The sequence below is a fragment of the Eublepharis macularius genome, chromosome 14, assembly GCF_028583425.1.
Source record: "Eublepharis macularius isolate TG4126 chromosome 14, MPM_Emac_v1.0, whole genome shotgun sequence".
Classification (NCBI taxonomy): domain Eukaryota; kingdom Metazoa; phylum Chordata; class Lepidosauria; order Squamata; family Eublepharidae; genus Eublepharis; species Eublepharis macularius.
In genome coordinates this window covers 15,338,574-15,366,330 of record NC_072803.1, presented here as the reverse complement: position 1 = coordinate 15,366,330, position 27,757 = coordinate 15,338,574, and the positions used below count along the sequence as shown (strand labels likewise).

The 27,757-nt window shown below is 43.6% G+C and overlaps 1 protein-coding gene across 1 annotated transcript in view; it reads left to right on the top strand.

The window, feature by feature from the left end:
• Positions 1 to 10,255: 10,255 nt before the first annotated feature.
• BARX2 (BARX homeobox 2) overlaps positions 10,256 to 27,757 on the top strand; it is a 55,527-nt gene continuing 38,025 nt past the window's right edge. The window contains exon 1 of the mRNA XM_054997822.1: positions 10,256 to 10,633. Coding sequence (XP_054853797.1) covers positions 10,447 to 10,633 — 187 coding nt within the window. The 5' untranslated portion in view covers positions 10,256 to 10,446. The remainder of the gene's footprint in view (positions 10,634 to 27,757) is intronic.

Below are 27,757 nucleotides of genomic sequence, written 5' to 3'. Positions count from 1 at the left end.
AGCAAGGAAGCAAGGAAGCAAGGAAGCAAGGAAGCAAGGAAGCAAGCAAGGAAGGAAGGAAGCAAGGAAGCAAGGAAGCAAGGAAGCAAGGAAGCAAGGAAGCAAGGAAGGAAGGAAGGAAGGAAGGAAGGAAGCAAGGAAGCAAGGAAGCAAGGAAGCAAGGAAGCAAGGAAGCAAGGAAGGAAGGAAGGAAGGAAGGAAGCAAGGAAGCAAGGAAGGAAGGAAGGAAGGAAGGAAGCAAGGAAGGAAGCAAGGAAGGAAGGAAGCAAGGAAGCAAGGAAGCAAGGAAGCAAGGAAGCAAGGAAGCAAGGAAGGAAGGAAGGAAGGAAGGAAGCAAGGAAGCAAGGAAGCAAGGAAGGAAGGAAGCAAGGAAGCAAGGAAGCAAGGAAGCAAGGAAGGAAGGAAGCAAGGAAGCAAGGAAGCAAGGAAGCAAGGAAGCAAGGAAGCAAGGAAGCAAGGAAGGAAGGAAGCAAGGAAGCAAGGAAGCAAGGAAGCAAGGAAGCAAGCAAGGAAGGAAGGAAGGAAGCAAGGAAGCAAGGAAGCAAGGAAGCAAGGAAGCAAGCAAGGAAGGAAGGAAGGAAGGAAGCAAGGAAGCAAGGAAGCAAGGAAGCAAGGAAGCAAGGAAGCAAGGAAGCAAGCAAGGAAGGAAGGAAGGAAGGAAGCAAGGAAGCAAGGAAGCAAGGAAGCAAGGAAGCAAGGAAGCAAGGAAGCAAGGAAGGAAGGAAGGAAGGAAGCAAGGAAGGAAGGAAGCAAGGAAGCAAGGAAGCAAGGAAGCAAGGAAGCAAGGAAGCAAGCAAGCAAGGAAGGAAGGAAGCAAGGAAGCAAGGAAGCAAGGAAGCAAGGAAGCAAGGAAGCAAGGAAGCAAGGAAGGAAGGAAGGAAGCAAGGAAGGAGGAAGGAAGGAAGCAAGGAAGGAAGGAAGGAAGGAAGCAAGGAAGGAAGGAAGGAAGGAAGGAAGCAAGGAAGCAAGGAAGCAAGGAAGCAAGGAAGCAAGGAAGCAAGGAAGCAAGCAAGGAAGGAAGGAAGGAAGCAAGGAAGGAAGGAAGCAAGGAAGCAAGGAAGCAAGGAAGCAAGGAAGCAAGGAAGCAAGCAAGGAAGGAAGGAAGGAAGGAAGCAAGGAAGGAAGGAAGCAAGGAAGGAAGGAAGGAAGCAAGGAAGCAAGGAAGCAAGGAAGCAAGGAAGCAAGGAAGCAAGGAAGGAAGGAAGCAAGGAAGCAAGGAAGCAAGGAAGCAAGGAAGCAAGCAAGGAAGCAAGGAAGGAAGGAAGAAAGGAAGCAAGGAAGGAAGGAAGCAAGGAAGCAAGGAAGCAAGGAAGCAAGCAAGGAAGGAAGGAAGGAAGGAAGCAAGGAAGGAAGGAAGCAAGGAAGCAAGCAAGGAAGCAAGGAAGGAAGGAAGCAAGGAAGGAAGGAAGCAAGGAAGCAAGGAAGGAAGGAAGCAAGGAAGCAAGGAAGCAAGGAAGCAAGCAAGGAAGGAAGGAAGGAAGGAAGCAAGGAAGGAAGGAAGCAAGGAAGGAAGGAAGGAAGCAAGGAAGCAAGGAAGCAAGGAAGCAAGGAAGCAAGGAAGGAAGGAAGCAAGGAAGCAAGGAAGCAAGGAAGGAAGGAAGCAAGGAAGCAAGGAAGCAAGGAAGCAAGGAAGCAAGGAAGCAAGCAAGGAAGGAAGGAAGCAAGGAAGCAAGGAAGCAAGGAAGCAAGCAAGGAAGGAAGGAAGCAAGGAAGCAAGGAAGCAAGGAAGCAAGCAAGGAAGGAAGGAAGGAAGGAAGGAAGCAAGGAAGGAAGGAAGCAAGGAAGGAAGGAAGGAAGCAAGGAAGCAAGGAAGCAAGGAAGGAAGGAAGGAAGCAAGGAAGCAAGGAAGCAAGGAAGGAAGGAAGCAAGGAAGCAAGGAAGCAAGGAAGCAAGGAAGGAAGGAAGCAAGGAAGCAAGGAAGCAAGGAAGCAAGCAAGGAAGCAAGGAAGCAAGGAAGCAAGGAAGCAAGGAAGGAAGCAAGGAAGCAAGGAAGGAAGCAAGGAAGCAAGGAAGCAAGGAAGGAAGGAAGGAAGGAAGCAAGGAAGGAAGCAAGGAAGGAAGGAAGGAAGGAAGGAAGCAAGGAAGCAAGGAAGCAAGGAAGCAAGGAAGCAAGGAAGGAGCTTCTGCCCTGTCTCAAAAACTGCCAAAAGTGTTTATAATTTTAATAAAATAAAATAGGGTTTTCATAAAATGGTGCCATTACAAAGAACAAAAAAATCACCCTGTTTTGGGTCAGGAGAAACAATGCCACTGTTGCCAAGCTCACCCTTCTGGGTGTGAGAGGTGGTCAATCTGGGACTGGCCTGTACAGCTTTATACCAAAAGGGCACATCTGTTTTAAAACTTCAGTTCTTATTGAAAACAACCATGTCATGGCAAAGGCTAGGCTGGAGCCTTCTCCATGACACCTAATTTTCCATGTAGATTTTTTAAAAAGTCATGAGAACCCACCTACAATCTGCCAAGAGCTGATCGCCATCAGAGAGACCCAGTCCTCTGTTTCACCACCCCTTCCTAAGGAACGTATTTCCGTATCCTCTTTCCCCATCTCCATCTCATGTTGCAGAAGAAATCCTGGGATCTGTTTTTACCAGACAAGGAGGCCTTTGGTGGCTCTAACAGCTGTAAGAGGGTTTGAGACCCCCCGGCAGATGTTTGCTATACCAGCCACTTCATTACTGTTGGAAACAAATCCTCTATTTCTTCCCAACCAAAGAGGACTCGGTTTGATTGACAGCCAGCGTGTGTGTGTTTTATGAGACATCATATTATTATACAAGCCATTTAAAAAATCATTATTGAAACATTTCCTTAGAACCTTTTGAATCTCTGTTTCTCTGTGTGTAGCTGAAAAACTTCCATCTCCTTTTCTAGAAGGCTGCCCAAAGAAGATTTCAATTTGACATTACTGGGTTCAAAGATTAAAATGCTTGTTAGATACAGATCTCTCAGAAATGCTCAGGTCATACCATTCACATTGCTAGTCCTATCCCTGATTCCAGATGTGCAAGACCTTGCGGCAGTTACTCTGAGAAAGGTGCTGTGCGATTCCTTTTCAGAATCCACGGCTGAGCTGTAGATCTGAATGCAGAATCCCAGGCTAAAGCCTTGTAGAAATATTTAATTCATTTATAACAACAACAACAACAACATTCTATTTATATACCACCCTTCAGGATGACTTAACACCCACTCAGAGCGGTTTACAAAGTATGTTATTATCCCCACAACAACAAACACCCTGTGAGGTGAGTGGGGCTGAGAGAGCTCCTAGAAGCTGTGACTGACCCAAGGTCACCCAGCTGTCTTCAAGTGGAGGAGTGGGGAATCAAACCCGGCTCTCCAGATTAGAGTCCTGCACTCTTAACCACTACACCAAACTGGCTCTCTTATACCACGTCTTTTCCCCCAGTGGGGACCTCAAACAAGCTTACATCATTCTCCACTCCTTTATTATATCCTCACAACAATCCTGTGAGGTAGGTTAGGATGAGAGTGTGTGACTGGCCCAAGCCAACAAGGTTCCATGGCGCAGTGGGGATTTGAACACGGGTTTCCCAGATCCTAGCCTGACCCTGGAAGCACTAGCACATTTTGGGTTCATTTATCATTCACATTTACCAAGTGTTCTAAGCATGTAACATGCAATAACGCAGGAACACTCTTAGTAACAGTCTTATAAGTTTGGCCGGCATCATTGTGGGTATAAAGCTGAGGCAGAGAGAATGAACGCTGCTTGGTCTAAGGCCTGCAAGTGATTTTGCAAAGATCCCTCTTGGTCAGTGTAAGTTTTGCATTTATGTTTGGAATGGATTTAAAACAAAGCTCACCCACCCCTCAGCCTGCCCCCAACGTGGCATAATGTGACGACCCAGGGAAATTCACACTGAGCCCAGGGAAATCCTCAGTGGAGCTGAGTAGGTTAAATGGTTAAAATCTGGAGTGCTGTTACTTCTGGAAAGGGGAAAGAGCATCCGGCAGCCATTGACTGAAAGCAAACAAATGCAGAATAGTTCCTATTCTAAAAGCAACCTCTCATTCTTTACATGGAAGGTGCCCTTTTACAAACTGAAAAAAACTTCTTTAAAAAACATCTTAACTGGGGAAAATCATTGTTCCTGGTCGGTTCAGTGTTCCTACTCTTGCAGAAATGAATTCTGGAGCACCTGGCATTTCCACATGTGAGTGCCCCATTTCTTCATGCCTGAGAGAAATCTTATCGATAATCATTATGCATTATTTCCGCAATGCTTGTAACATCCCTAGAAGCTGGTGTTGGAAAGTGGAGTCAAGCCAAGGTTTTCCAGTTGCATAACAAACAGTGCTTCAAGAGCGACGTCTGAAAATGCACTCGTGCAAAGATAAAAAATGTGACAGTTTCATCAACTGCAAGCGGGCAAAGATGCAAGGAAGATCCAATATGCATTTGCTTGAAAAAACAGCTAGCGGAGAATAATGATCTTGCACCTTCAGGGCACCTCTTGATACAGCTTGAATATATCATTGGTTTGAAGCTTCACATTCACATCACTGTGTACTCTGCTCGGCAGAAGCTCTTCGAAGTCTCAGGTAGTCGACCTTCCACATTACACCCCCAGACGCCTGGGACTGAATCTTGGGACTACCCTTAAACAACAACAAAAAAAAGCTCCTCTTTTTTTTTTTTTAAAAAAGCTCAGCCTGACATTTGTCCCCACTGGATGCTATTTTCGTTTTTGCTAGAACGAAGATAACGGAGTTCTTCATCTGTCATTTGGTTCCTCGTGAAATTGACAAATCGGCAGTTCGGGTTTGTCAATTTCACCCGGAAGCCTCCGTACCCCAAAGGGACGGTAAAACAATGACAGATCTAAAATAGTTAGGAGATCTGCGCTAAATTGCCATCTTTATTCTCCAGCCCTAATCCCCTACAAAATAAGGTGAGGGTCTGTCCCTTCACCCCGTTCTTTCCCCACAGGAATATCATTACTTTTTAAAGAAACTTGGTGCGGGGATGGCAAAAAGGTGGCCACGACGTTTGGAGTAATTGACGCCCCCCACTCTCAAGAAAATCTATCCCACTTTTTGGATACTTCACGTCCTTGGATTGCACCAGAGTGAAGCCAGCAAATCCCCTCCATCTGTGCGGTCTCAAAGGCGGTTGATTAGGCGGAGAAGTCCTAGGGAACAATTCGCAGGGCAGTTCTCTTGCGCACTCGTCTCCTCTGGCCTAATAGAGAGTTACGCAGCGCATTCTAATGGGATTCTCGCTGAAGATCTTTTAAAAATTTTCTCAGATACCATATTCTGAGTGCTGGAAAATCCCCCGTCTGATGCATTTTGCAGGCGGAAATGGACCCCGCTGCCAGTGTCTCGAGGACCGAACTCTGTATTTGTTTGTTTATTTGTTTAAACGTGTTCCTGGTTCAGCTCGGTCATTTCTCATTATTCTCCTACGCACTTTAATTAGCCTTCGCTGAAGTTTCTCAGCTGGAAGGATTTCCTTAAAAAGAGATATAGCTGCTGCCAACAGTTAAACTGCGTTGTAGCCACAGATTTGGTTCTAATAAAGTTAGCCTCAAATTTCTTGTTGCCAAAGGAATAAATAACAGAATCGAATACTAAACTGTAATGTATACCTTGCTCGGATTAATATTTTAATTAACGTCAATTAATATTCAATTAAATTAATAGTCAATAATTAATTTAATTGATATTGATATAATATTTCCTCTCTGTTTTTTTTACTTTAAACAAACAAACAAAAGAGCATAATGGGAAAACTCCAGCGTGGCAGAACTGTGCTTCAAGAGACTGGGTCAGCTTCGCGATGTTTTCTGACGAAGGGAGCTCTGACTCTCGAAAGCTCATACCTTGGAAATCTAGTTGGTCTTAAAGGTGCTCCTGGTCCTGAACCTCGTAATGCCAAAAAGGTCTATTTAGAAGTTAGTACCGCTTCTGTTGGAGTTAGCTGTGTTAGTAGTTGCAAGAGAGTAGAGTCCAGTAGCACCTTTAAGACTAACTAAGCTTTCGAGAACCATAGCTCTCTTTGTCGGATGAGATGCTACAATAAAGTTGGTTAGTCTTCAAGGTGCTACTAGACTCATTACTATTTTGCTTCTGTTGAACAGTAATTAATAAGCCTTTTCTAAGCAGATTTTAAATTGGACTTTAATTGCCAGTTTTGTATGCGTTATACTAGCCTTTTGCATGATATTTGATAGCTTTATTGTTGCATAATTGTACTTAAAAAATAAGCGCGCGTGACATAGCTTCACATGAAAGGGGGGGGGGTCAAAATTAGGCAATAAAGTTTCTTTGAAATCGCGAAGACGTATTCGGTATGGGAGGTTACAATCCTACGTGCATTTATTCGAAAGTAAGTGCAGTTTAAATATAATGCTTTTAAACATCATTAATTTGGGGGTCTCCTTTTACACTTCATTCTGCCGATATCAAAAAAGATGTGATTGAGATTCGGTTTTGCTGGATTATACCCGGTCTCCTTGTTTGTCGGTTCATGTGTAATTTTATTACACGCAACCTTTCTGAGCTCCATTCACATGATTTGCAGCACAGAGGTGGTCTTTTAAAAAGCTAGGGGAAATAATTAAAATTAAAATTGTTTTGCACTGGAAGGAACAAAATTGACCAAAATGTATCTGTGAGCCTCCCTTTCCAGCCACAGCTCAGTATAGGTTTAGTTTTTTAGATTTTAGCATTTCGATTCCCGCCCCCCAGAGGTTGGTTTTGTATGTCGAGGGGGGGGGGAGGAAAGGGGGGGGAGGAGGGAAGGAAGGAAGGAAGAGAGAGAGAGAGAAAGAAAACTTCACCACTGGCTGATCTGGAACAACTTTTTATGGGATATGGGAATGTTTCATGAACAAAGCTAATTATTTCATTCTGAGGATTCAGTTTGTGCACACGTCTAGTGAAATAAATCGCAACCAATCCAGTATTAAATGGTTATCGAATCCCTCCTCCCTGGCGAAAAGGTAAAGTCAGTGTGGATATTTTAAAAACACAACTTAACAGTTCTTTGTCTTGCTACGTGGATTGCTATAGTATGCTCAACATGAATGGGACAAGGGGAAATTAATATTAGCAGCCCCTGTCCTTTGGGAGAGATTTCGAACACTCGTTTCATTTAGCAATATACTGACGTCCTTTTTGGATCTGCTTAATTGGCTTATATCTTTTCATTGACTCGCTGTATTTCGAGAGCTCAGAGTTTTTTCCCCTAAAGACATCTATTTCTGAACTGGGGGGATTTTCCAAGCGAAGGCTACAAATTCACTCCAGGTAGCATCCTGTTCCAACGCGATCCCGTGCCGAGTTACTCCAGGCGAAGCCCGTTGAAGTCAATTGCGCTATAAACCCCTCCCTTCAAAAAAGGACTCCGGCGGCACTTCAAAGGCTAATAGATTTGCACACTTACCTGGGAGCGCGTGCCATTGAAACCATCAGAACTGACTTCCGAGTAAACATAGCCAGGACCCGAAGTCTCCTGAAAGCGCATGCGAGCTCTCTTGGGAGTATTAAGCCCCATGCTAATATTGTAGGGGGCTTATTTCCTAAACGTAATTATTGCCTAGACGTGCAAAGGATTTGGGACTGTAAATCGAGGAGAAAAGAAATGGAATGAAAAGCAGTATTTTGGATAGCTGGAAATTAAATGTGATGAAGGAGCTTCATTCTCTTTCTCCCAAGGAAAGATGAATAAGAACGTGTTTTTCTTAATACCAGGCACAAGATGAATTTAACGTATATTGATCCAGAGGAGTTAGCTGTGTTAGTCTGCAGTTGCAAAATAGCAAAAATTTCAGTAGCACCTTTAAGACTAACCAACTTTATTGAGGTGTAAGCTTTCTAGAACCACAGCTCTCTTTGTCAGATGCATCTGATGAAGAGAGCTGTGGTTTTCGAAAGCTTATGCCTCAACAAAGTTGGTTAGTCTTAAAAGTGCTATTGGACTTGTAATGTACATTGTTTTGATTTGCATAGGTAACCCCGTGTTTATTGGCATTGTGGAGCAAAACAGGAGGTTGCAAGATAATTTTAAATTCGCAAATAACTGGGTAAAGTATATTGCTACGTTTTTGCTGTTGGCAGTGGAGAAATCAGAGGGAGAAAGTAAAATCCCGACTCTTTTTGGTGATATTTGAGATCAAGAGGGGAAAGAATTCCCTGCACTAAAAATGTTCTTCTGAATGATTTATTCTTGGGGGGGGGGTAAATCTATTTATACAAACAATAAAAGTTAAGAGTGGGTACAGAACAAGGTGCGGCTCGCAAGAAGACAGTCAAAAGCCGAGCGGCTTGCGATCCTCGGAGACGGGACAAGCCAAAAACGAAGCAGCCGCGAAGGCAAAAGCGCTTTCTGCTCTACAAGGGCTCTAGTTAATTGCCAGAAAGCCCCGGGCGTCTGCGGGGTTTTTAAAGGGGGGATTTAAACCCGCACTTTCTTAAAGCCAATTAAATGGCTCCAGCAGCGCCCCAGAGAAAGGAACAAAGGAAGAAATCCGAAAGTGAACAGGAGTTTTTAAATAATTCCGCGCAGCTCATACAAGCACGCAAACGCGACAGCTTTAGCGCGCGATCCTCGTTCTTTTGTAAGGGAGAGAGGACTGGATCGCAGCCTTGCAACATCTACTGCGCAAACCCAAATAGAGTCTCGCCCTTCCAAAGCCATCGACTTCAGTGGATGTAGAAAGGCGTAACTCTGTCTAGGATTGCGCTCACCTGCATGCCTCCTGGAAGGAGGGGGGGAGTAAATGGGCTGGTTTTATGCAGACCCAACTAGGATTACCCTTGCCCACATCTGTCCAGACGAGTCTAGCTGCAAGGTTGAAATGCGAATAGAGACAGTTTTTGCTTCAAATTCTGCATCTGTCGGATCTCTTGTGGGGGGCTCTGAGATCCGCTCAGCCCTTAACCGAAGGCGAGGGCAGATATGTTTAAGGTTGCTATTAACACGGGGGGGGGGGGGCTACTGAAAGCGGCGCTTACTTCCGAGAAAATAGGTTTAGCCAAGATCTGGCTGTTGATGAATGTACTATTCTATAGATGCGAAAGTTAAGCATTTGTCATCCAGGGTTTAGGAGGGTCTACTCGGAAGCAAGAGTCGCAGCGTTCAGTAGGGCTGACTTTCAGACGCGCTCCCGGACAACTCTGCCCCTCAAGCGCGTTGATCTAAGCAGACGCATCAACCTGGTGCTGAATTTTAGGACTGCCGTCCGAAGCGCCTGGAATTTACTCCAGAGGAAGCACGTTCAGGAGTGGACTAAACGTGGGGTTTGGGGGGTGGGGATATTTCTTCCGGATATTCCGGATGACCGAATAGCTTCTTTACTCGAGTGTGGTCCTTTCGGGTGAAACTTGGGAGGGAACACCAGTTGAATCGCACAGGAGTCTGGTGGGGAGACCAGGAGCCCCCCGGCTTTTATTTCTTGCTGCCGCAGACGAAGCGATCTCTCTGGAATCCGCACCGGTTCCCTTGATGGTGAAATGTCGCCTTCGTTATTTCGGAGGACGTTTCGGACGACCGACAGGGGAGGCGGCAGGGGATAGCCAGACAGCTAAGCAGGGCCGGTGCTGGGATGGGAGATCGCCAAGGAAGGCTCTGCCGAGGAAGCCAAGGACGACCACCTCTGCGTCTCCGAGCCCCTCGCTAGTTGCCAACCCCCCTTGGAATTGAAACTGATCTCCAGGCATCGGTTCCTGATATCCGGGCGGGCTGGACATCCCATCCCTGCTAAGCTCCCTCCACTCCCAAACTTTGCTCTGCCCCCAAATCTCCGCCATTTCCCAACCCGGACTTGGCGACTTCCACACGGCGGGAGCGCCCCTAGGGCGCTTTACAGCCGCTAAGCCGGGCCCGTTCCAAGGAAGCAGCCTCGGAGCCCCCCCCTCCCCCCGCCCGCATCTGGACAGACTCCCGAACTTCTCCCGAACTTGCTGACGGGGCGGCTTTGCCGGAGCCTCGACGGCCGCTGCCTGAAACCCTCAACAGAGCTCGGGAGGGAGGAGAGGAGGCGGGGAAGGGCGGCCTGTCACGCTTCTCCCCGAGACGCAGCCCCAATCCGAGCGAGCCCAGCCCCTGGCCCGCTTCCAGCCGGGAGGGAGGCAGCCGCCCCCGGCCCGCCGTCTGAAAATAGCGCGCGGCGCGTCGCGGCTCTGACAGCCGGGCCCAGGAGCGCCTGATTGACAGCCGCGCCGTCCTCAAAAGGGCCGGGCGCCGCGCCGCGGGCTGGCCGGGCAGAGGCGGGCGCGGGGAGCCGGGAGCCGGAGCGCGGCGCAGTGCAGCAGCCAGGCGGGCGGGCGGGCCGGCCGGGGGACGAGGGACGAGGGACGAGGGAGGGGTCCCGGCCTCCCGGCGCAGCCCCTGGAAGATCTCCCTTCGGGGCCCCTTGCAGCCGCCCTCCGCGGAGCCCCCCACCCCACCCCGGCGCTGCCCCCGGCCCAGCCATGCACTGCCAGGCCGAGCTGCGGCTGGCTTCCCCCGGGCAGCTGAAGGCAGCCAGGCGGCGCTACAAGACTTTCATGATCGACGAGATCCTCTCCCGGGAGACCTGTGACTACTTCGAGAAGCTCTCCCTCTACTCCGTCTGCCCGTCGCTCGTCGTCAGGCCCAAGCCGCTCCACTCCTGCGCCGGTAAGAGCCGCGATCCTCGGGTCCTAGCCCGAAGCGGACACCTGGCGCCGAGGCCCGGGTCTCTGCCCCGCAGTTGAGGCTTTGCGCCGAGGCCTGGGTCTCTGCCCCGCAGCTGAAGCTCCCAAGGATGCCAGTTGCCCCCCTCCAGAGATTCTGCAACGTGAATCGGGTTTCTGAAGCGCAGAAGGGCAAGCCTGGCCTCTCCCAAAGAGGTGGAAGACGCCAGTGCGGCCCTGAGGCCAAATCCAAATCCGGAGAAAGCAATACTAAATCCCCTCCCGAGGTTTTGTCAAGCCCGATGCAAGGAAGGGGCGCTGCCCCGCTTTCCAGTCAGAAGCCCTCTTCCTCAGAAGGGCCTTCTTGTAAAACCAGGGTCGGAGAGCAATCACAAATCTCCAGTTGTCTTCCTTTGGTTATAAGAAATCTGTCCACTAACATTTGCCGCTAGCGCCAGATGTCCCCCTGGAAAAACGGTCTTTTTGAGTAAGCTTCACAAAGAGCAATCTGGTACTTCAGGTGCCTGCATACCCTAAGAGAAGCAAGGGTCATTTCCCTGTCTCATCATAAAAACAAAATGACCCTTTTGGAAATAGGAACTTTGCAAGTGAGACAGGATGTGTTCAGAGATTCCTGATGACCCATCTCTCTTTTGGAGTCCCAAGATGAGTGGTTGAAATCCTCACTAATTTGCTGGAACATGACATGGGGGTTGATTCTATCCCGCCTTGACGATTGTGAGTAGAGGAGAGAAATTATCCTGGAGTCAAAGGGTCTGATCAAATGGTGCCTGTGCGTGTTAGGTGAAAGGTCGAGCCCTGACGGGAGTAGACCTTCCCATACAGAAGGAATGCTCCGCTAGGAAACCTTGATAAAATGGAACAAACCAAAGAGTTCAGCAAGGAGAATCAAGGGGCTTTGCCTTCCGTTGAATATTACAGGGACATCTTCTAAGCCTCTTCTAGTAAGCACTTTCCCTCTTTATCCTAAACTTTGGAGAAAGGACCTCTTCTCGTTCTTGAGAGGTGTGTGTTTGTGTAGTTTGGAATAAGCAGGACTGAGATGGCACAGGACAGGTAGACTGCCCTTAACCTTGGCTTCAGAAATTCAAGTACTCCCCATTCTTGTGGATTCTTGATGTGGTATAAAGTCATAGAATGTTGCACTAGCAATAGGGAAATTCAGACTGAAATTCCCACTCGATCTTGGGGAAATCATTTTCTCTCACGGTTGCTCTGAATAACCTCATGCCTCTTGGAAGAAAAAGCCAAAATAATAAAGTGTCCCTCAAGCTTTCATAGAATCCAAGAGGACTGCAACTTATTAGGAAAATAGATCCCCTGGGATCAGTTCAAGTAAAAGAGCTATGCATCTTCAATTCCTTGTTCTTTGGATACTCCTGTTCACTAACGCAGGATCTTGTAAGTGCACAGTTAGGGTCAGTGAATGGACAGTTATTGATATAAACTAAGTGTTTTATGGAAGCTGCGAAGCACAAGATTGGGATTTCAAGTGTGTTTGGTTGCATGTGCATTTACTTTAACAGTGAAGCTTCCATGACAGTTGTGATTCACTAATGTGAACCCTACAGGACAAATAATGGAAGATGACTGAAAAAATCTTTATCTGTTTTTGTTGCCCTAAAATTTCATACATAGTAATGTGTGTGTATGTGTATATATATGTACATACATATATAGATAGAGAAAAATAACACGACCTGATCAGAATTAAGCACTGGCCGGTCCAATGGGTGAGCAGTTTTTAAAGAAGTGTTTGGCTCAGGGCTTTTTTTTTTTTTTGGTTTGTAAATAAGGGTCCCATTCAAAATGTTAATTTGCTCAGGACACTTGCAAATGTATCTTTTGGACAATCCACATTTTATTGATTTTCATTTTATTTATTTGCCTTATTTATAGTCTACCTTTCTCACCGAGGCTCATTTATTTTCTTGGGAATTATCTAGGATTTCCAGTGAAATAAAACAAGGCTGGTGGTAAATTGTAGAACCCGCCACCCTTATAGCTAATGGAGTCTTCACCTGGTAGTAGGTGCAATTCTAGTGTCAGAGACTGAACTGGCCTTGGATTAAACATCACCCCAGATGGGGAAAAGGGTATAATTTTTTTTTAAAAAATGGTCTATTCCGTGGAGACCTTTTGAATTCATTCTTTTTTATTGTGTTGATAGCTCATTTTATGATTCTGATACATGATTTGCATGCATGATTTATCACTGTCATATAGGACGATAAATGAGTCTTGTGTCAGTGTGGGTTTGGTGCTAATTTCATAATGTTTATTTTTATGATATTGATGATATCACAGTTGCTCAGTGGCACACCATTTCTTGAATTAGCACTGGTGTTGAATTCTCTGTGAATTAAAAGAATACGCCACAAACAATGTGATACTGGCCAAAGTCCCTAACTTTAAAATCAAGAGGAAGTGATTTAGCTGTTGGGTTGGATAATTGAGTAGACAGCCTATGCCGGGCATTCCCTTGAGCCCCCCCCCATTCCAGCTTTCCAAATTCAGCCTTCATAAAGGAACTAGTGGTATAACTGTAACTGATTTGCTTTAGTGAAATCTTTGTGCCTTTTGTCCCAGTTTTATTAAGTAGACATTTTATTGCTCGAGTTTACTAAGTTTCCTAGATCACAAAATCATTTTTGTAAATAGTTATAAGGAGACAATTCAACAGAAAGCCTCCTTGCCATTTCAGGTCCTGTCACTACACGTTCTGTTAAGCTAGTGTTTTATTTATGTTTAGATTTGAATTAATAAAAAAAAACCTTCTAAAATCCCAGGAGCCTAAGAAACAAATGTGACGGTAGTTCTATTAATCTGCTAAATTAATATATGCTTGTGTAAACGTACCAAAAATGCACCATTAATTGGCATTAAATGTCACTAGACACTTAAATGGCACATTCCTTTGCGGGGGGTGGGAAGGAAATTATTAGTCTCGGTGGCTTATTAAGCGGCATCTTTCTATCATCAGCAAGGTTTGCTTTACTTGATTTTGCTCAGGTTCTGATCATTTGATAATGGCCAGAAAGGGAAAGACATTAAAAATGAAGGCCCATTAAAAGAAATTTTTCTGGCGTTTACTGATTTCATTTCCAAGCAAAAGTTGCAAACCTCATGATAAAAATTTCCCAAATCTTCCTTACAACGTACAAAGAAAAATGCTTGCTTCCAATGCAGTCGTAAACAGCAATATACCCTTCTGTACCTATAGACTTTCAATGGATTTAGAAGGGTGCAGCTGTTTAGGACTGCACTGTTAAAGAATAAGTTTGTTTTTGTTCTTTTTCTGCTTTGTGCAAAAGACTTTTGTCCCATATAGAAAAGAAGATTGAAACCGAAATAGTGCCCGTAATTGTGCCAACAATTTTATTTAACTCTCTCTAAACACTCCATCAAACATACACATGCACACACCGCCATTCTATACAAGCAATTCAAAAGCAGACCCAGTAAGGCTCAACAGAAACCCATGCTCTATACTGTCATTTTTCTGTGGTGGAGTGGAACTTTAAATAAAAAGGAATATTTTCATGAGTTGTATTAAGTATCACAAAGTTCTTTAATTAACATCCTTGCCCATGTGCTATCCACTTTACTTTTGCAAGCATGAGGTTATTTTTTAGCAAAATGAGATGGTTCAACCCAGGGCTTTTTTTCTGGGAAAAGAGGTGGTGGAACTCTCAAGAGGGAAATAAGGGGAACTGAGGGATGGGGCCGCCAGACATGTGAGTATTTTTGAGAGGTGCCAGAACTTGGTTCCACCGAGTTCCCGCTGAAAAAAAGCCCTGGTTCAACCACTTCTCATAGATGCTGCTATTACACTCGCACATTCTGTTTATTGAAGCCCTAATTCTCTCGTGCTTAAAAGACAATACATCCGTATTCTTCAGAAGCTGTTCCAGTAGTCTCATTCCTCAGGTTGCTCTGGCCGAATTGGTTGCAGATTGACAGCTGGTAGAAAATAATTCTCAGAGCTGTGCTGTATGGAAAACTGTGAGTTTGCCAGTACCCTTTGAAAACAAACAACTCCCTCATGGGATGATAAGTAGTATTATATTATACTTTAATGTGCACACCATTTCCTAGCATAGGCTAAAGAAACAGTTCTTCCCAATGAGCTTTCAGTCTAAAGTCAGACAGTGCAGAGAAAATAGAGACATGTGGAAGGGAAGGGAAGTGTTAATGCAAGAAATACAGTTTCTGTTCTTAGGACTTCAGTGCAGTTAAATGAGGGCTTTGCAAAAGGGTGGATTTCTTTTTTTTAAAGTATGTATTGGACAGTTTCGAAACAAGACAAATGTGGTGAAATCATAATTAAAAGAGAGAGGTGACAAAGGCAAGGGGAAGAGGAATGAGAGAAGTATCTGTATCCCTTATTATGTCTTTCCTTAATATAACATAACACATACCACCATATGTGTGTGTGTGTGTGTGTGTGTGTGAAGTGCTGCCGTCAAGTTGCAGCTGACTTAAGGCAACCCCTGCTGGGATTTTCAAGGCAAGAGACAAACAGAGGCGGCTTATCATTGCTTGCTTCTGCATTGCAACCCTGGTCGTCCTTCCAGGTCACCCATCTGTTTACTAACCAAGGCCGACCCTGCTTAGCTTCTGTGACTTGATGAGATTGGGCTAGTCTATGCCATCCGGGTCAGGATATAATAGCAATACCAATATCATAAAGGACAAATAAAATACTGAAAAGAAGCATGATTGCAATGTAACTATATTCCTGTAATGGGATGGTGGAAGTGTGATTTGGAAAGCACCAGCCATAGATACAAGTTAATGGCTATCAAATAGTATAAAAATAACCTATCCTCACTTGATGTATCTAAAGCACAATTTTGTTCCTAAGAATGTAGCTCCAGATTTTAGGATGGATTCTGAAGAGGTAGGGGAATGGAGGAGAACTTAAGTTTTCGGGCAAGAGTTCCAGGTTAAAGTTGTAACTCTGCTAAATCATCTGCGCCATTTCAAGTCAAAGGTTTTCCTGTAACTTTAAGCTTTATGATGAATGCTTGATCTTTTCTTTTAGCCTGGTGTGTGTGACTGATATATAAAAATAGCCGAAATTAACAAGGCCATTTTGTCATCAAAGATGAATCCCCCCATGGCCCTTTGTGCCTAAGGAGGCTCTGAGAAATTCACAACAATGGTGCAAAAATCAGCGTGGCATAAAATCCAGTTTTTAAAAGCCACCATATTGAATAACCAAAAAGTCAGCGTGCTTTTTCCTCTTCCAGAACTTAAATTACTTCCTTTGATCTCGTCCCATCCCTGGAAGCTGCTAGGCAGGGGAAGAAGGCCCGCTGTAACTCTGCCCAAGCGTGACCACCCTTAATTGGGACTGTGCAAAGTTTGCCCAGATATGACAGCAAAGGATAAGTCTGCAGAGCTTGAAATAATAATCTTCATAATGAATCACTTCATCTTTGCAGCTGTGCAGCAAGACAGATCTTTCTTATGTCGAGACTAAAATCTCCTCATATTTGTGTTGGCTGGAGGGGCAGCCATTTTTTTGTTTAATCTTGGAGTCTTAGTTTAGGGTCAGTTATGCCTTTCTAATATTGTTAAGAGATCTCATTGCAGCTGGATTGAGATAAGACGTCTTCAGACTTATACCTAAGCAGCCCTTTATGAAAGAGTAGAAACTTTAAAAGCACTGGCTTTCCAGATTGCCAAGGCTCTCAATTCTATCTCACATCTTCCAAGAGTTTGCCACAAATTCCTAAGCATTTCCACACCAGTTTTACCTTCCCAGTGCTGCGACGTTGACAGTCAAGTTCCTAGCCCTGAGGTTTGTAGAGCAGAACATGAGAATATGTCTTTAGCATTTCCAAAAGGACCAGGGTCCAGGAATGGAAAAAACGAGAAAGAAACAAATACCCCAAAGCATCCAAAAATGCACTGAAGCGATCATATTGCTCTCAGTTGGCCTTCTAAGAGCCAAGCTACAAGAGAAGAATTACACAAGGAGGAGCAGGTGAAGGGATTGCAATGTTAGCTGGGAAGCTGAATTTTAAAAGAGATCAGAAGGCTTTGTCAATTTCCCCTCTCTACAGGGCCAGGGAGCCAAAGGCGCTGGTCAGTTTCACTTCCCCTTTTAAGAGGCAAAGAGGAAATAAACAAACCCACTGAGCAGGGATCTCCCTGGCTCTGTAGAGAGGCGAAATTGACAGAGCCTTTGGATCTCTTTTAAGGCTCAGCTTCTCACTCCCTTCACGCGCTCCTCCTCGTGTAATTTGTCTCTTGTAGCTTGGCTCTAAAACATACTGGAATTTCTCTCTGATGTCACTTCACAAGTATATGTTCATATGACAATCGTAACGTGTGAACTAGGCTATCATGGATATGGCCAACAGTCATTCTTTCCATTGCAGCAGTTTTGGGGGGGGAAATCACAGAATTTGTTGCCACAGCTATTTTTATGCAAAGATTGAGACGGCTGGGATGCCAAAAAACCTTAATACGTAAAAAGTGTTTCTCTGCACACCCATGCAGGGATGAAACAGGGGGGCTGCGGTCTTCCTGCCCCTGTTCCCAAGAGCTGCCTGGCTGACCTCTCAGAATCAAGATGCTGGACTCAATGGACCAGATGATCTTGTCTCAGAGCCCTGTCTATTACGGGAATTGTCCTCAGTTGATGCCTCTGCCCCCAAAAAGAATAGCAGGCTTCTGTGTTGATAGAACTTCTAAGACTCATATAATTAGTAAAATTCCTATTTACTCTGCCAATTTTCAGAGAATCAATATCCATTGTTTATAGTGCTGACTAGCTGTGTGACCCTTGCAGCACTGGCTCATAGCAGCACGGGGAACACTCAACTTTGCTTCCTCCATGAGGTGGAGGTGGTAGAGAGTGCCTTCAAGTCATGTGGTGACCCCGGGTGGAGGTCTCCCATCTAATTACTAACCAAGGCTGACCCTGCATAGCTTCTGAGATCTGATGAGACTGAGCTTGCCTGGGCTATCCAGGTCAGATTGGTGTGGAAAGTGTCATCAAGTCATAGCTGACTTATGGCAGCTTCCACTGGGGTTTTCATGGCAAGAGACTAACAGAGGTGGCTTGCCATTGCCTGCCTCTGCAACCCTGGTCTTTGCTGGAAGTCTCTCATCCAATTACTAACCAAAGCTGACCCTGCTTAGCTTCTGATATCTGATGAGACTAGGCCCACCTAGGCTATGGGGTTGCAATATACAAGTTTTAAGTTGATTTGGTCCACACGGACATTAATGGGAATGAATGGATTAAAAACTCAAATACTCAGTTTAACATTTTCATTCAGAGCCTCAGTCTCTTACTTATGTTCATAGTTTTACAGCTTTTAGATGACATATATCAGCTGTGTTTTTTTTTCTGGAAAGGTTATTTGTTATAGATATTTAACAAAAGTTTCACATTAGGAAGGAAAATAATGTTACTGAAGACATTTCCGGTCAGTGGTGGAGATCCCGAGTGAAATTGATTAAAATAACATCTAGAGATGTTAAAATTTAAAATCAATAAAATAAACCTTGTTTAACTGATATTATGATTTATATCACTGATCTCTAATTTTGGTCGCTATAGGATACATGCTTGTGCAGAATACCACAAATACCACTCTGATCCACAGTCAGTGGATTCGGAGTTTTGAACGAGCAGAACAAATGTTGCAAGCTCGCAAATCACAAATGAGGGTAGAAAAAAACCTGTTAAGCCACTAGAAGATTCCAATTTTTCTCTCTAAGTGTTAGCTCAGACCAAGAAGGTGGAAGGATTGCTGGTTATCTCTCTGTTGTGGTTGTCTCCATAATCCATACACTACAACAGCAGTTTTAATCATATCTTCTTTTTCTCTTATCTGTAAACAGTTATCTATCCCCATGATCTAGATGCAAAAGTGTAACCCTACCTCCCTATCTAATCCCACACATGGTCTGTTGCACATGTGTTTCTCTAGATCAAACCCACTGGGATTCTGGCATTTCAGGCCATAATTCTTTGCGGGCATGTTCCACTGAAGTCATTGGGACTTATTTACAGGTGCATACGTGTAGTATCAGGATGCTAGTTCGTCAGATTCAGCCTTCTTGGAAGAAAGCTCAGATAGAGAGGTTTACCAATTTTCACTTTATAATTGCTAAGCAAGCCTCTTAGGGATTAATTATCTAACCTTTTGGTCCACAACAATGTTTTCTCTGTATATTTGAGTCTACTTTCGAAATTGAATTTCCATCTGTGATAGCACCTTGGAGGTCATATTTTCTGTGAATAATATTTTAGTGTTTCTACAGTGCTTAGAGTATTAAAAAGGTGTTTCACATACATAGTCGTCCTGGCAATAGCCCACTCATCAGCATTACTACTTCCAGGTTCATCAATAATGCACAACCATGTTTACAACATGAGCAACCAATTACAGCCAGCCCCACCAACCGTGTCCTGTCATTTTTTTCCTGCCAGCTGTTGGACAGGCAGCTCCACCTAACAGGCAGATCAGATAGAGATGGACAGATTTCTCCAGTCAAACTGGAGCCTACATTCTACTGCTTGCACTGAACCTCAAATCCATGTCTTGTTGGGGGTAGCCACAGGAGTTGTGAAAATAAATACCTTTGTATTCCTTTTTAATAGATATAGATATAGATATAAGGCAATAGAAAGTTTTCTAGTGCATCGCTAACATAAGCATGCATGCATAGCCATGTTGTAGATTGCATTTTGAGTGGCTAAGATTACCTAGTCAACTTCATAACAGAGGTGACATTAGAACTTGGGACCTCTTAGCTCACAGCTTAGTTTTTCAGCCACGGAGATGAAATGAAAATTCAAAATGTTAACCCTTCCCTTGTTAGTTGTTAAAATGACATACCAAAAAATAGAGGTTAGAAGGAGGGAGATAAATTGTCAAGCAACCTTCTGGAATCTGCTGTCCAGGAACTCCTTCCCTTTACTTTGGTGTAAGGCTGGCCCAATTTATTAGTTATAGGGTTGCCAGGTCCCTATACCCTCCTGGTGAGAGGAGGGACCTGGCACCTTGTGCCTTGTGTGTGATTGTTTTGCACGTGCTGCTCACTCCTGGTGCTTGTGTGATGATGTCACTTACAGGAAGTGACATCATCATGCTGGCAACAGGTGTGCTCCTGCGCTATGTGTGGAGCTAATTCTGGCCCGTTTGGGGCAAAAATTGGCCCCAGTGAAGTGCAGGAGCATGCCCACAGCCAGCATGATAACTTAAGGAAGTGACGTTGTCACGCCGCACCGGGCACCCGGTGCATGCTTTCCCAGGTTGCCTGCTGGTGGTGGGTGATCTCTGGGGGGCTTGCCACCTCCTGCAGATTGCCAGCGATCAGTGGCCAATGGAGCAAACCCAGCAGGCAACTGGGAAGCCTAATTAGTTACCTTTCCAAAAATGAAAAAGGGAGGAGTATCCTATTATCAAAGTAATTTTTGTCCAAGGACCACAACAATTAATGTGTTGTAGATCAAACTACAAAAGCCTTTGAAAATGTATGAAATGTTATTAGGTTATACAATAGAAATGTGAGCTTTGATATTTCTAAGCCTCAACCAGGCTTGTCAGCCCTGGAAAACAAGGAGAGGAAACTGATTTATGATATTATAAAACAGCCCAGTTGTTATATCGGCGACCTCACAGCACCACAAGGAATTCTATGCGGGACAAGGACGAAAGAGTCCCAGCATGGAATATCTAGCTCTGTTTTAAATTTGATCTGGGACACTCTTCAAAATCAGGGTGGAAACCATTTCGGCTGGGAAATATTTAGCCGGATCCTTTCCTCCTTTTAATTGAAGGGATACTGTTACGGCATTCCTGGGGGACAGCATGCAGTGGTGGGAAAGGGGGAGGGGACTGGAGAGAGTGAATATCAAAGTCTGGAGGAATACAAGATACCCTTTCACCCATCGCTCATTATCTGAAACCTAACAGCTGTATTAATCCAGTTAAGTAAAACAAACACAATATTGTGGGTAATAACTTTTATCAAGCTAATTTACACCGGAACCTGGTAAGGTTGTATCTTGTCAGCCACCTATTGAACTGCTGCTGGGTTGCTGGCTACAAATGCCATTTCCCCCGCAAACTCTGCGAAGTATTTTTGATGCAAAAGCCGGGGGACAATTCATATTTTTAAAGTTAGGGTATAGATGTGCTCATCTCTCTGGAACAAAACCAGCTGATTACTTATTGACAGACATATAAAGTAATGTTTTTAAATCTAGTTTCAATGGTGCTGTTTATTATATGTTTATTATATACATTGAAGTGTAAAGAAGAGAAATCTAAAGATCATTCACAATGGCAGCAGTCTGCCTTGGGCAGATTTGAGGCTGCCACTGAAAGCAGCAGTCCTGTCCCAGTCTCTCCTTTCTTCATCATAATCTCTTTTTATTCTCAGATAATAATGTGGTATCATCATGCTGAGAATTTTCTCATCTATGCTCGGCATTCATGGCTGCTGCTTGTGAGGCGTAGCAAAACCCACAGTTTGGTGATACCATACCATGCGTTGAGTATCTCTGGCCTAGACATTGCGAGGGACAGGAAGGTGAATGAAACACAGGGCTGCCGTTTTCTGCAACACCTCTGTGGTCACATTATCTGGTTTTCCCGTGATACCTTCTGGTAAATACAGTGCATTTGTTCAGCAATCCATTCCTATTTTGGGAGCCCTGTCCTATTTTGCATTCCAGAGCCAGGTTTTGTGAGGCTAAATTTATCTCTTTTTAGGGTTGCCAGCTCCAGTTTTGGAAATTCCTGGAGATTTGGTGTGTGTGTGTGTGTGTGGGGGGAGCCTAGAGGGGTCAGGGTTTGGGAAATCAGTTGTAATTCCAGGAGAGGCTGGCAACGTTAACTTTAATAAGTATGCACTTGTCTTAACCCAAAAATCCCCAAATAAATGCTACTCAGAGACACTTAAGAGGGATGCTTTGCAACTCCTTCCCTCTTAGAAACCTTTCCTTCTCTGCCTTTACCAAAGTTTTTAATCTTCTCTGTTCTTTCCATTCATCCAATTGTCCATATTTCAACCTATTTACACATAGTCAGAAAGGTAAAGCAATGAGGATTACAGGTTATCCATGGAAGGAAATTGGGAGAAGAATAAAAAATTGATTATAGCAGCGATTTAGTATGGTTAAACAAAGGCCAGATCCAACCTCATTAAGAAAACTTACATACAAGTAAAAAAGTGTATGATTAAATGGGCAAAAATTACAGACATGACATATTAATGAAACAATGGGAAAATGTGTGGTTAAAAAGGTTGAAATTTATATTAAGCTCTAGTATCAAAGAGATCTTTTACAAGATGATGCACTGTTGGTATATGACTCCTGGAAAACTGGCTAGAATGTATAAGGGTACATTGAATGTATGTTGGAAATGTGCTAAACAAGAAGGGTCATTTTATCATATATGGTGGACATGTAAGAAAGCAAAAACTTTCTGGTCACAAATACAATCATTAGTTCAGAAGATTTTGAAAATTAAAATCCAATGGAAGCCAGAGACTTTCTTGTTAGGAATGATGGACAGTCAGTTGGAAAGAAGTTTTGGAAATTTATTCTTATATATGATGACAGCAACAAGACTACTGTATGCACAAAAATGGAAAACTCCAATATTGCCTACAATGGAGGAATGGTGGATAAAGGTTTTGCAATTTGCATCAATGGCAAAACTTACTCCACTGATTAGAGAAAGGACAATACCTACATTTTTAGTTGAAAAGAAACTGTTTATCGACTTTTTACATGAAATAGATAATAGTGATTTGATGGTATGTGGATTTATGGATTAAGGAATACGAACTATAGAAAAAAGAGGGATTTTATCCTTAACATAGAATAAGTGAGAATTTGAAAATGATATATACTTGTCGAGAAGATCAGAACTCAGCTTGTAGTTTAGTTTTTCTTTTCTTTTTCTTCTTTACATCTCTCTCTTCTTATTAGTTGTTTTCTCTTTCATGTTTATATGTGTTAATTTGTTTTTTAGATGATTGTGTTTTTTCTTTCTTTTATGTTTATTGTTTAAATAAATTTAAATAAATCAGAAAAAAAGAAAACTTATATACATTTAAGCGTTTTTGAGTGGGGGTGATGATTTTTGCTAACTTCCCCCCTCCTACACATTCCTACCACTACGTTGTTACTGAAGGTCTGCTGACCCCCTCCCCTCCACCACAATTTCAGGGATCTAAGTGGGCTGCAGTGGAAACAGAGAAATCTGTGTAATTCCCAACTCCTCTTAAAAACAATTTAAGGACACCTAAATTTTCTTAACTGTGTGGTTGGATCCGGGCCACTGATGGTTTCTTCATTTACATTGTGAAAAACAAGAAGAGAGATTGCGGTTAGATTTTTTTTAAAAGATTAGAATAATTGTAAGGAAAGGAAAACAGCATGAATGAATCATTCATAAGCTTATAAAAAGGTGCTGAGAGCTCTGTGTCATAGAATCATATAACATGCAGGGTTTTAAAAAAATTACCTATCCAATATTAAACATAAAGACAAATCTTGTGCGTGTTTTCAGAAGTCAATCCCTCTGAGTTCTATAGACCTCGGTAAGAGTGAAGAGTGATAAGATTGCTGTTAATAATAACTAATGTGTATAAACATATAAACAATATGTCACAGGCATTCACAGTAATACTTGTCAAAAAATAAAATTTACAGAGCTGTGTGCAGCCATACAAAATATTAGATACTCTAACTCTTTACATAATTTGCACAGCAGTCCTAAGTGGAGTGAAACCCTTCTAACTCGACTGAAATTTGGGCTTCATGGGCTTAGAAGAGCATTTATTTATTATTTATTTTACATATTTCTATGCCACCTTTCCACCCAAATAGGGTCTCCAAGGCAGCAATAAAACATTTCAACATCACAACATTAAGACATCAAAAAAGCATTTTTAAATAAGTATATATAAAAATATTCATACAATTATGGTTGCCAACTCCCAGTAGGGAAATTCCTGGAGACTTGGGAGTGGAGCTTGGAGAGGGTGGGGCTTGGAGAGGGGAGGGATATCAGTGGGGTATAATGCCATACAGTCCACCCTCCAAAGCAGCCATTCTCTCCAGCGAACTGATCTCTAATCTGGAAATCACTTCTTATTCTAGGAGATCTCCAGGCCCCACCTGGAGGTTGGCAACCCTACAATTAAACCATCTAAACACACATACAAGGAGGAGGGTCATTAACAATTAGGGAGCAAATGCCAGTCTTCACTTGCTGTCATAAGACAATGATACAAAGAACCAGACAAAGCTTCCAAAGTTGTGGTTCCAAAGTTGTGGTTCCATGACTGAGAAGGTCCTCTGGTGGTTGCCAGGCATCTAGCCTCATATGGTGGGGGCACCGTAATCAGGGCCTCTGAAAATGACCAATTGGAGTGGTTGGATAGGTTCATAAGGAACTCCGCTTAGGTTTAAGCATGTTAATTCTAACCCAAGAAATTCCTGGCACAAAAATATTTCTAATATAATAATTTCTCATTTATCAATACTGTCTCAGAAGATATTAAATGCAAGTTGTGGAGTGTGATTATAATTACTATTTCAGTACTCCACAGATCCTTAGTCAAAAAGACTTGCAGCCGCGTCTTTACTGGCAGTACAGATTCGATCAAGATGAATGTGGGTTGTGAGTTTTGTGTCTTCCTTCATATCTTTGGTGGGCTGTTAGCTTTTTATTATATAAAAGTGGTGCCAGAATATTTATTTGTTTTTTTCACCTATCCTTCACCATACCAAATTAAAAAACCACAACACTTTGTGATGCTGTTCTGGGATCGGTGATGTTTTTTGGTAATGTCCCAGGCACAATCAATTGGGATTCTCCCCAGTTGGTTTTTCTTAGTCCAAACTGAGCACGCTATAAACATGAAGAACTGGTTCTTCAGAACTTGCCGTGAGAAAGAAAATATATATTTCAAATTTTCCCTTATGTTCTACATAATATATCTGTCTGTACCCTAAGGACATGGCTAGATAAGAAATGAAAACTCTACTCATGGATCTTCCAACTTTTTTTTAAAAAAAGAATAGCCATACAAGCCCCCCCCCCCTCCACCCCTTTGGATTGGTGGTGCTGCATGGAGACAGGGGGAGAAACGTTTCATTCTTCCTCCCGACTGTTTTCCGGGTACAAATTTGCTGCTCTAGCTACCATTTCCAGTTTGGGGGAAAGGTATCCACAATATACTTCTGTTACTATTTTTGCTATCACGACTACAAACAACAGGTGGGGAGAGAATTTCTATCAGAGGAGGAAAGGAGTAATGAATGGCCTATATTACATGACCAGCTTGCATCACATGACGTACCACTTTCCGCCTAGCTTTATAATCCTGCCGGACCAATCGGGAGGGCTGCAGGGAAGACGTGCTGAGTCAGCAGCTGCTGTGTCCAAGAAGTAGCCTCCTTGTGGCTACCACCTCTTCTCCTCCATGAAAAGGTTGGTCCAGATTCAATAACAGCAGCTTCTGCTTTACAAAGAGGCAAGGAGGCTGAGGCTGAAGTGCTGCTTGCAAGCACCTGCTGCCTCCTCTGTCTAAAGACAGTGGCCCTCCATGTTCTCAGACACGGACAGCAGCCATGGTGGAATGTTGGCTCACCTGTTGCCTCTTCAACACCACCACCAGTGAGGTCTGAGACAACAGCCCTTATGGGGCAGCACCATAAGAACTGCTTGAGAGAGCCAGTTTGGTGTAGTGGTTAAGAGCGCGGGACTCTAATCTGGAGAACCAGGTTTGATTCTCCACTCCTCTACTTGAAGCCAGCTGGGTGATCTTGGGTGAGTCACAGCTTTCTAGGAGCTCTCTCAGTCCTACCCACTTCACTGGGTGTTTGTTGTGGAGATAATAATAACATACTTTGTAAACTGCTCTGAGTTGGTGTTAAGTCATCCTGAAGGGCAGTATATAAATCAAATGCTGTAGTAGTAGTAGTAGTAGTAGTAGTAGTAGTAGTAGTAGCAGTAGTAGCAGTAGTAGTAGTAGTAGTAGTAGTAGTTGTTGTTGTTATTGGCTTATGTGTGACCAGTGGGAAGTGGCACAGGAAAGCCATTTGTGGCACTGCTGGCTGGATCTGAGCCAAGCAACTTTTCTCCCATATCCTGGTCCCACACTCTTAAATATTACACTGTGCTGGCTCTCTAAACATCATTAATCATTAAATATTATCAATTGTCAACCCCTAGTATCCTACTATATAAAAGGCAAAAGGTATTGGCGACGACTCACTTTTTATCCTCATGCAGGCGCATTGCCTCCGACTCTGGACTTGAGGCCACTGCAAAGCACCTGCTTGCCGCTGGGAGGGGCCCCACCCAATTGATAGCCTAAGCACTCCTCCCTGTGCCTCCCCCCATTCTGACTGCCAGGCTGCTAAGAAACACCCACTTGCTGCTGGGAGGGGGGCCTGTCAAATCAGTTTGCTAGAGCCCATTGTATTTTTTCACACAAGGAGCATTGTTGCTAGTCACAGTATTAAAAATAGGAGTCCTGCCATTAAAATTTTCTCTCACCGATGTCAACCCAGCTCTTTCTCCCCAGAATACATGTTGAATGACATCTGAGAAAGTCAAACTTTTGAACTCAGGGAGTTGATCAAAGCAGGAAGGGGTGGAGGAAAGACAGTTTCCCTATGCTGTAAAAAGTTTCCATCATCTAAGTGGTGAAAAGAGGGGGAAAGAGTTTGGGAAGGGCTGCTTTTTCTTATAAACCTCTCTCTCACCTCTGCTTGAACGCCTGTAATAAAGTAGGTTGCATCTGCTTTAAGGAAAACTATTTAGATGTAGAGATTGGATGAGGTAACTTATTGGTGTACTATATCAGTCATTTTATCAGGGCAGTTCTGAAAACGAGATGTTAATGTCTCAACAACCTATTTCTTTTGTGATCAAATGATTAAATTAAAGATGATCCCAGCTCAGGGATTGCAGATGTTGAAAACACATTCCTTGCTTTGTTTCTTTTGACTGCAAAAGGGTCAACCCATTGTGACTTTTCGGGGGGGGGGGGTACTTGCTTGTTTCTGGTTTTAAAGCTGGTGAAGAACTTATCTTGTATGTATTCAATACGGGGACATGAAAATGAGTTTTACATAGTTCATTAAAAACCCATCTGCTTTTCACTGCTGAGGATGAACATGTAACAACACAATAGTTCTGAGTTCACACATACATACAGATTCCATGATTGCTCTACACTTAAGAAATATCTTGTATATGTGGAATATCATGAAAAAAATTCATCACACCAGATTCTTCAAACACATTGGGTTGAATAGTGTCTGTCTCTTATCTCCCTGCCTCTTACCTTCCACTGCAGCTCAAAATACCACCTGAAATGCTACTATTGCTGGATATGCCCCCCCCCCGAAGTGCCAATGAAGGGGAGTTGGCAAAAATTGCTCCAGACCCTTGCACACACTTTTGACAGGGTCCAACCCATTGTTTTTCAGTGGTGGCAGTTCATGTGTACAGATGAGCACGAACCAGGAAAAAACCAAACCATGGTTCGCCAGGTTTCATGAACCATGAACCTGCCCCAGTTCATGAACTGGTTCGTTTTGGTTCATGAAAATGTCACTTCCGGGCCAGCAAATCACCACTTCTTGGTCAGCAGAAGGTCACTTCCTTGTCAGCAGAAGGTCTGCAGGAAGTCCATTCCCTGTTGCCTAGGAAACTAATTGATCGGCGCCAGGCTGTCTGCAGTGATGAACTGAAAAATGAACCAAACAAACCAGCTTAAAGTTCATGGCGGTTCGTCAGAAATGGGATCTGACAAACCGCTGGTTCATGAACCACAAACTGGCCTGGTTCATCATGAATTTCGGTTCATATTTTGGTTCGTGCCCATCTCTATTCACGTTTACAGCTGTGAGTCACCAATTGCAAAGTCTTGGAGTAATAATCTATTGATAGGAATCAGTCCCCTACTTGCTGATTCAGCTATGTATAGTTTACGAAGTGATGATCTTTTCTCTTTTCCACTCATGGAATTAATGCCTGAGAACTCTTGGAGGTTTCTTGTGAATGGAATCTGGCTGAAATAGAATCAAACTTTAATGGGT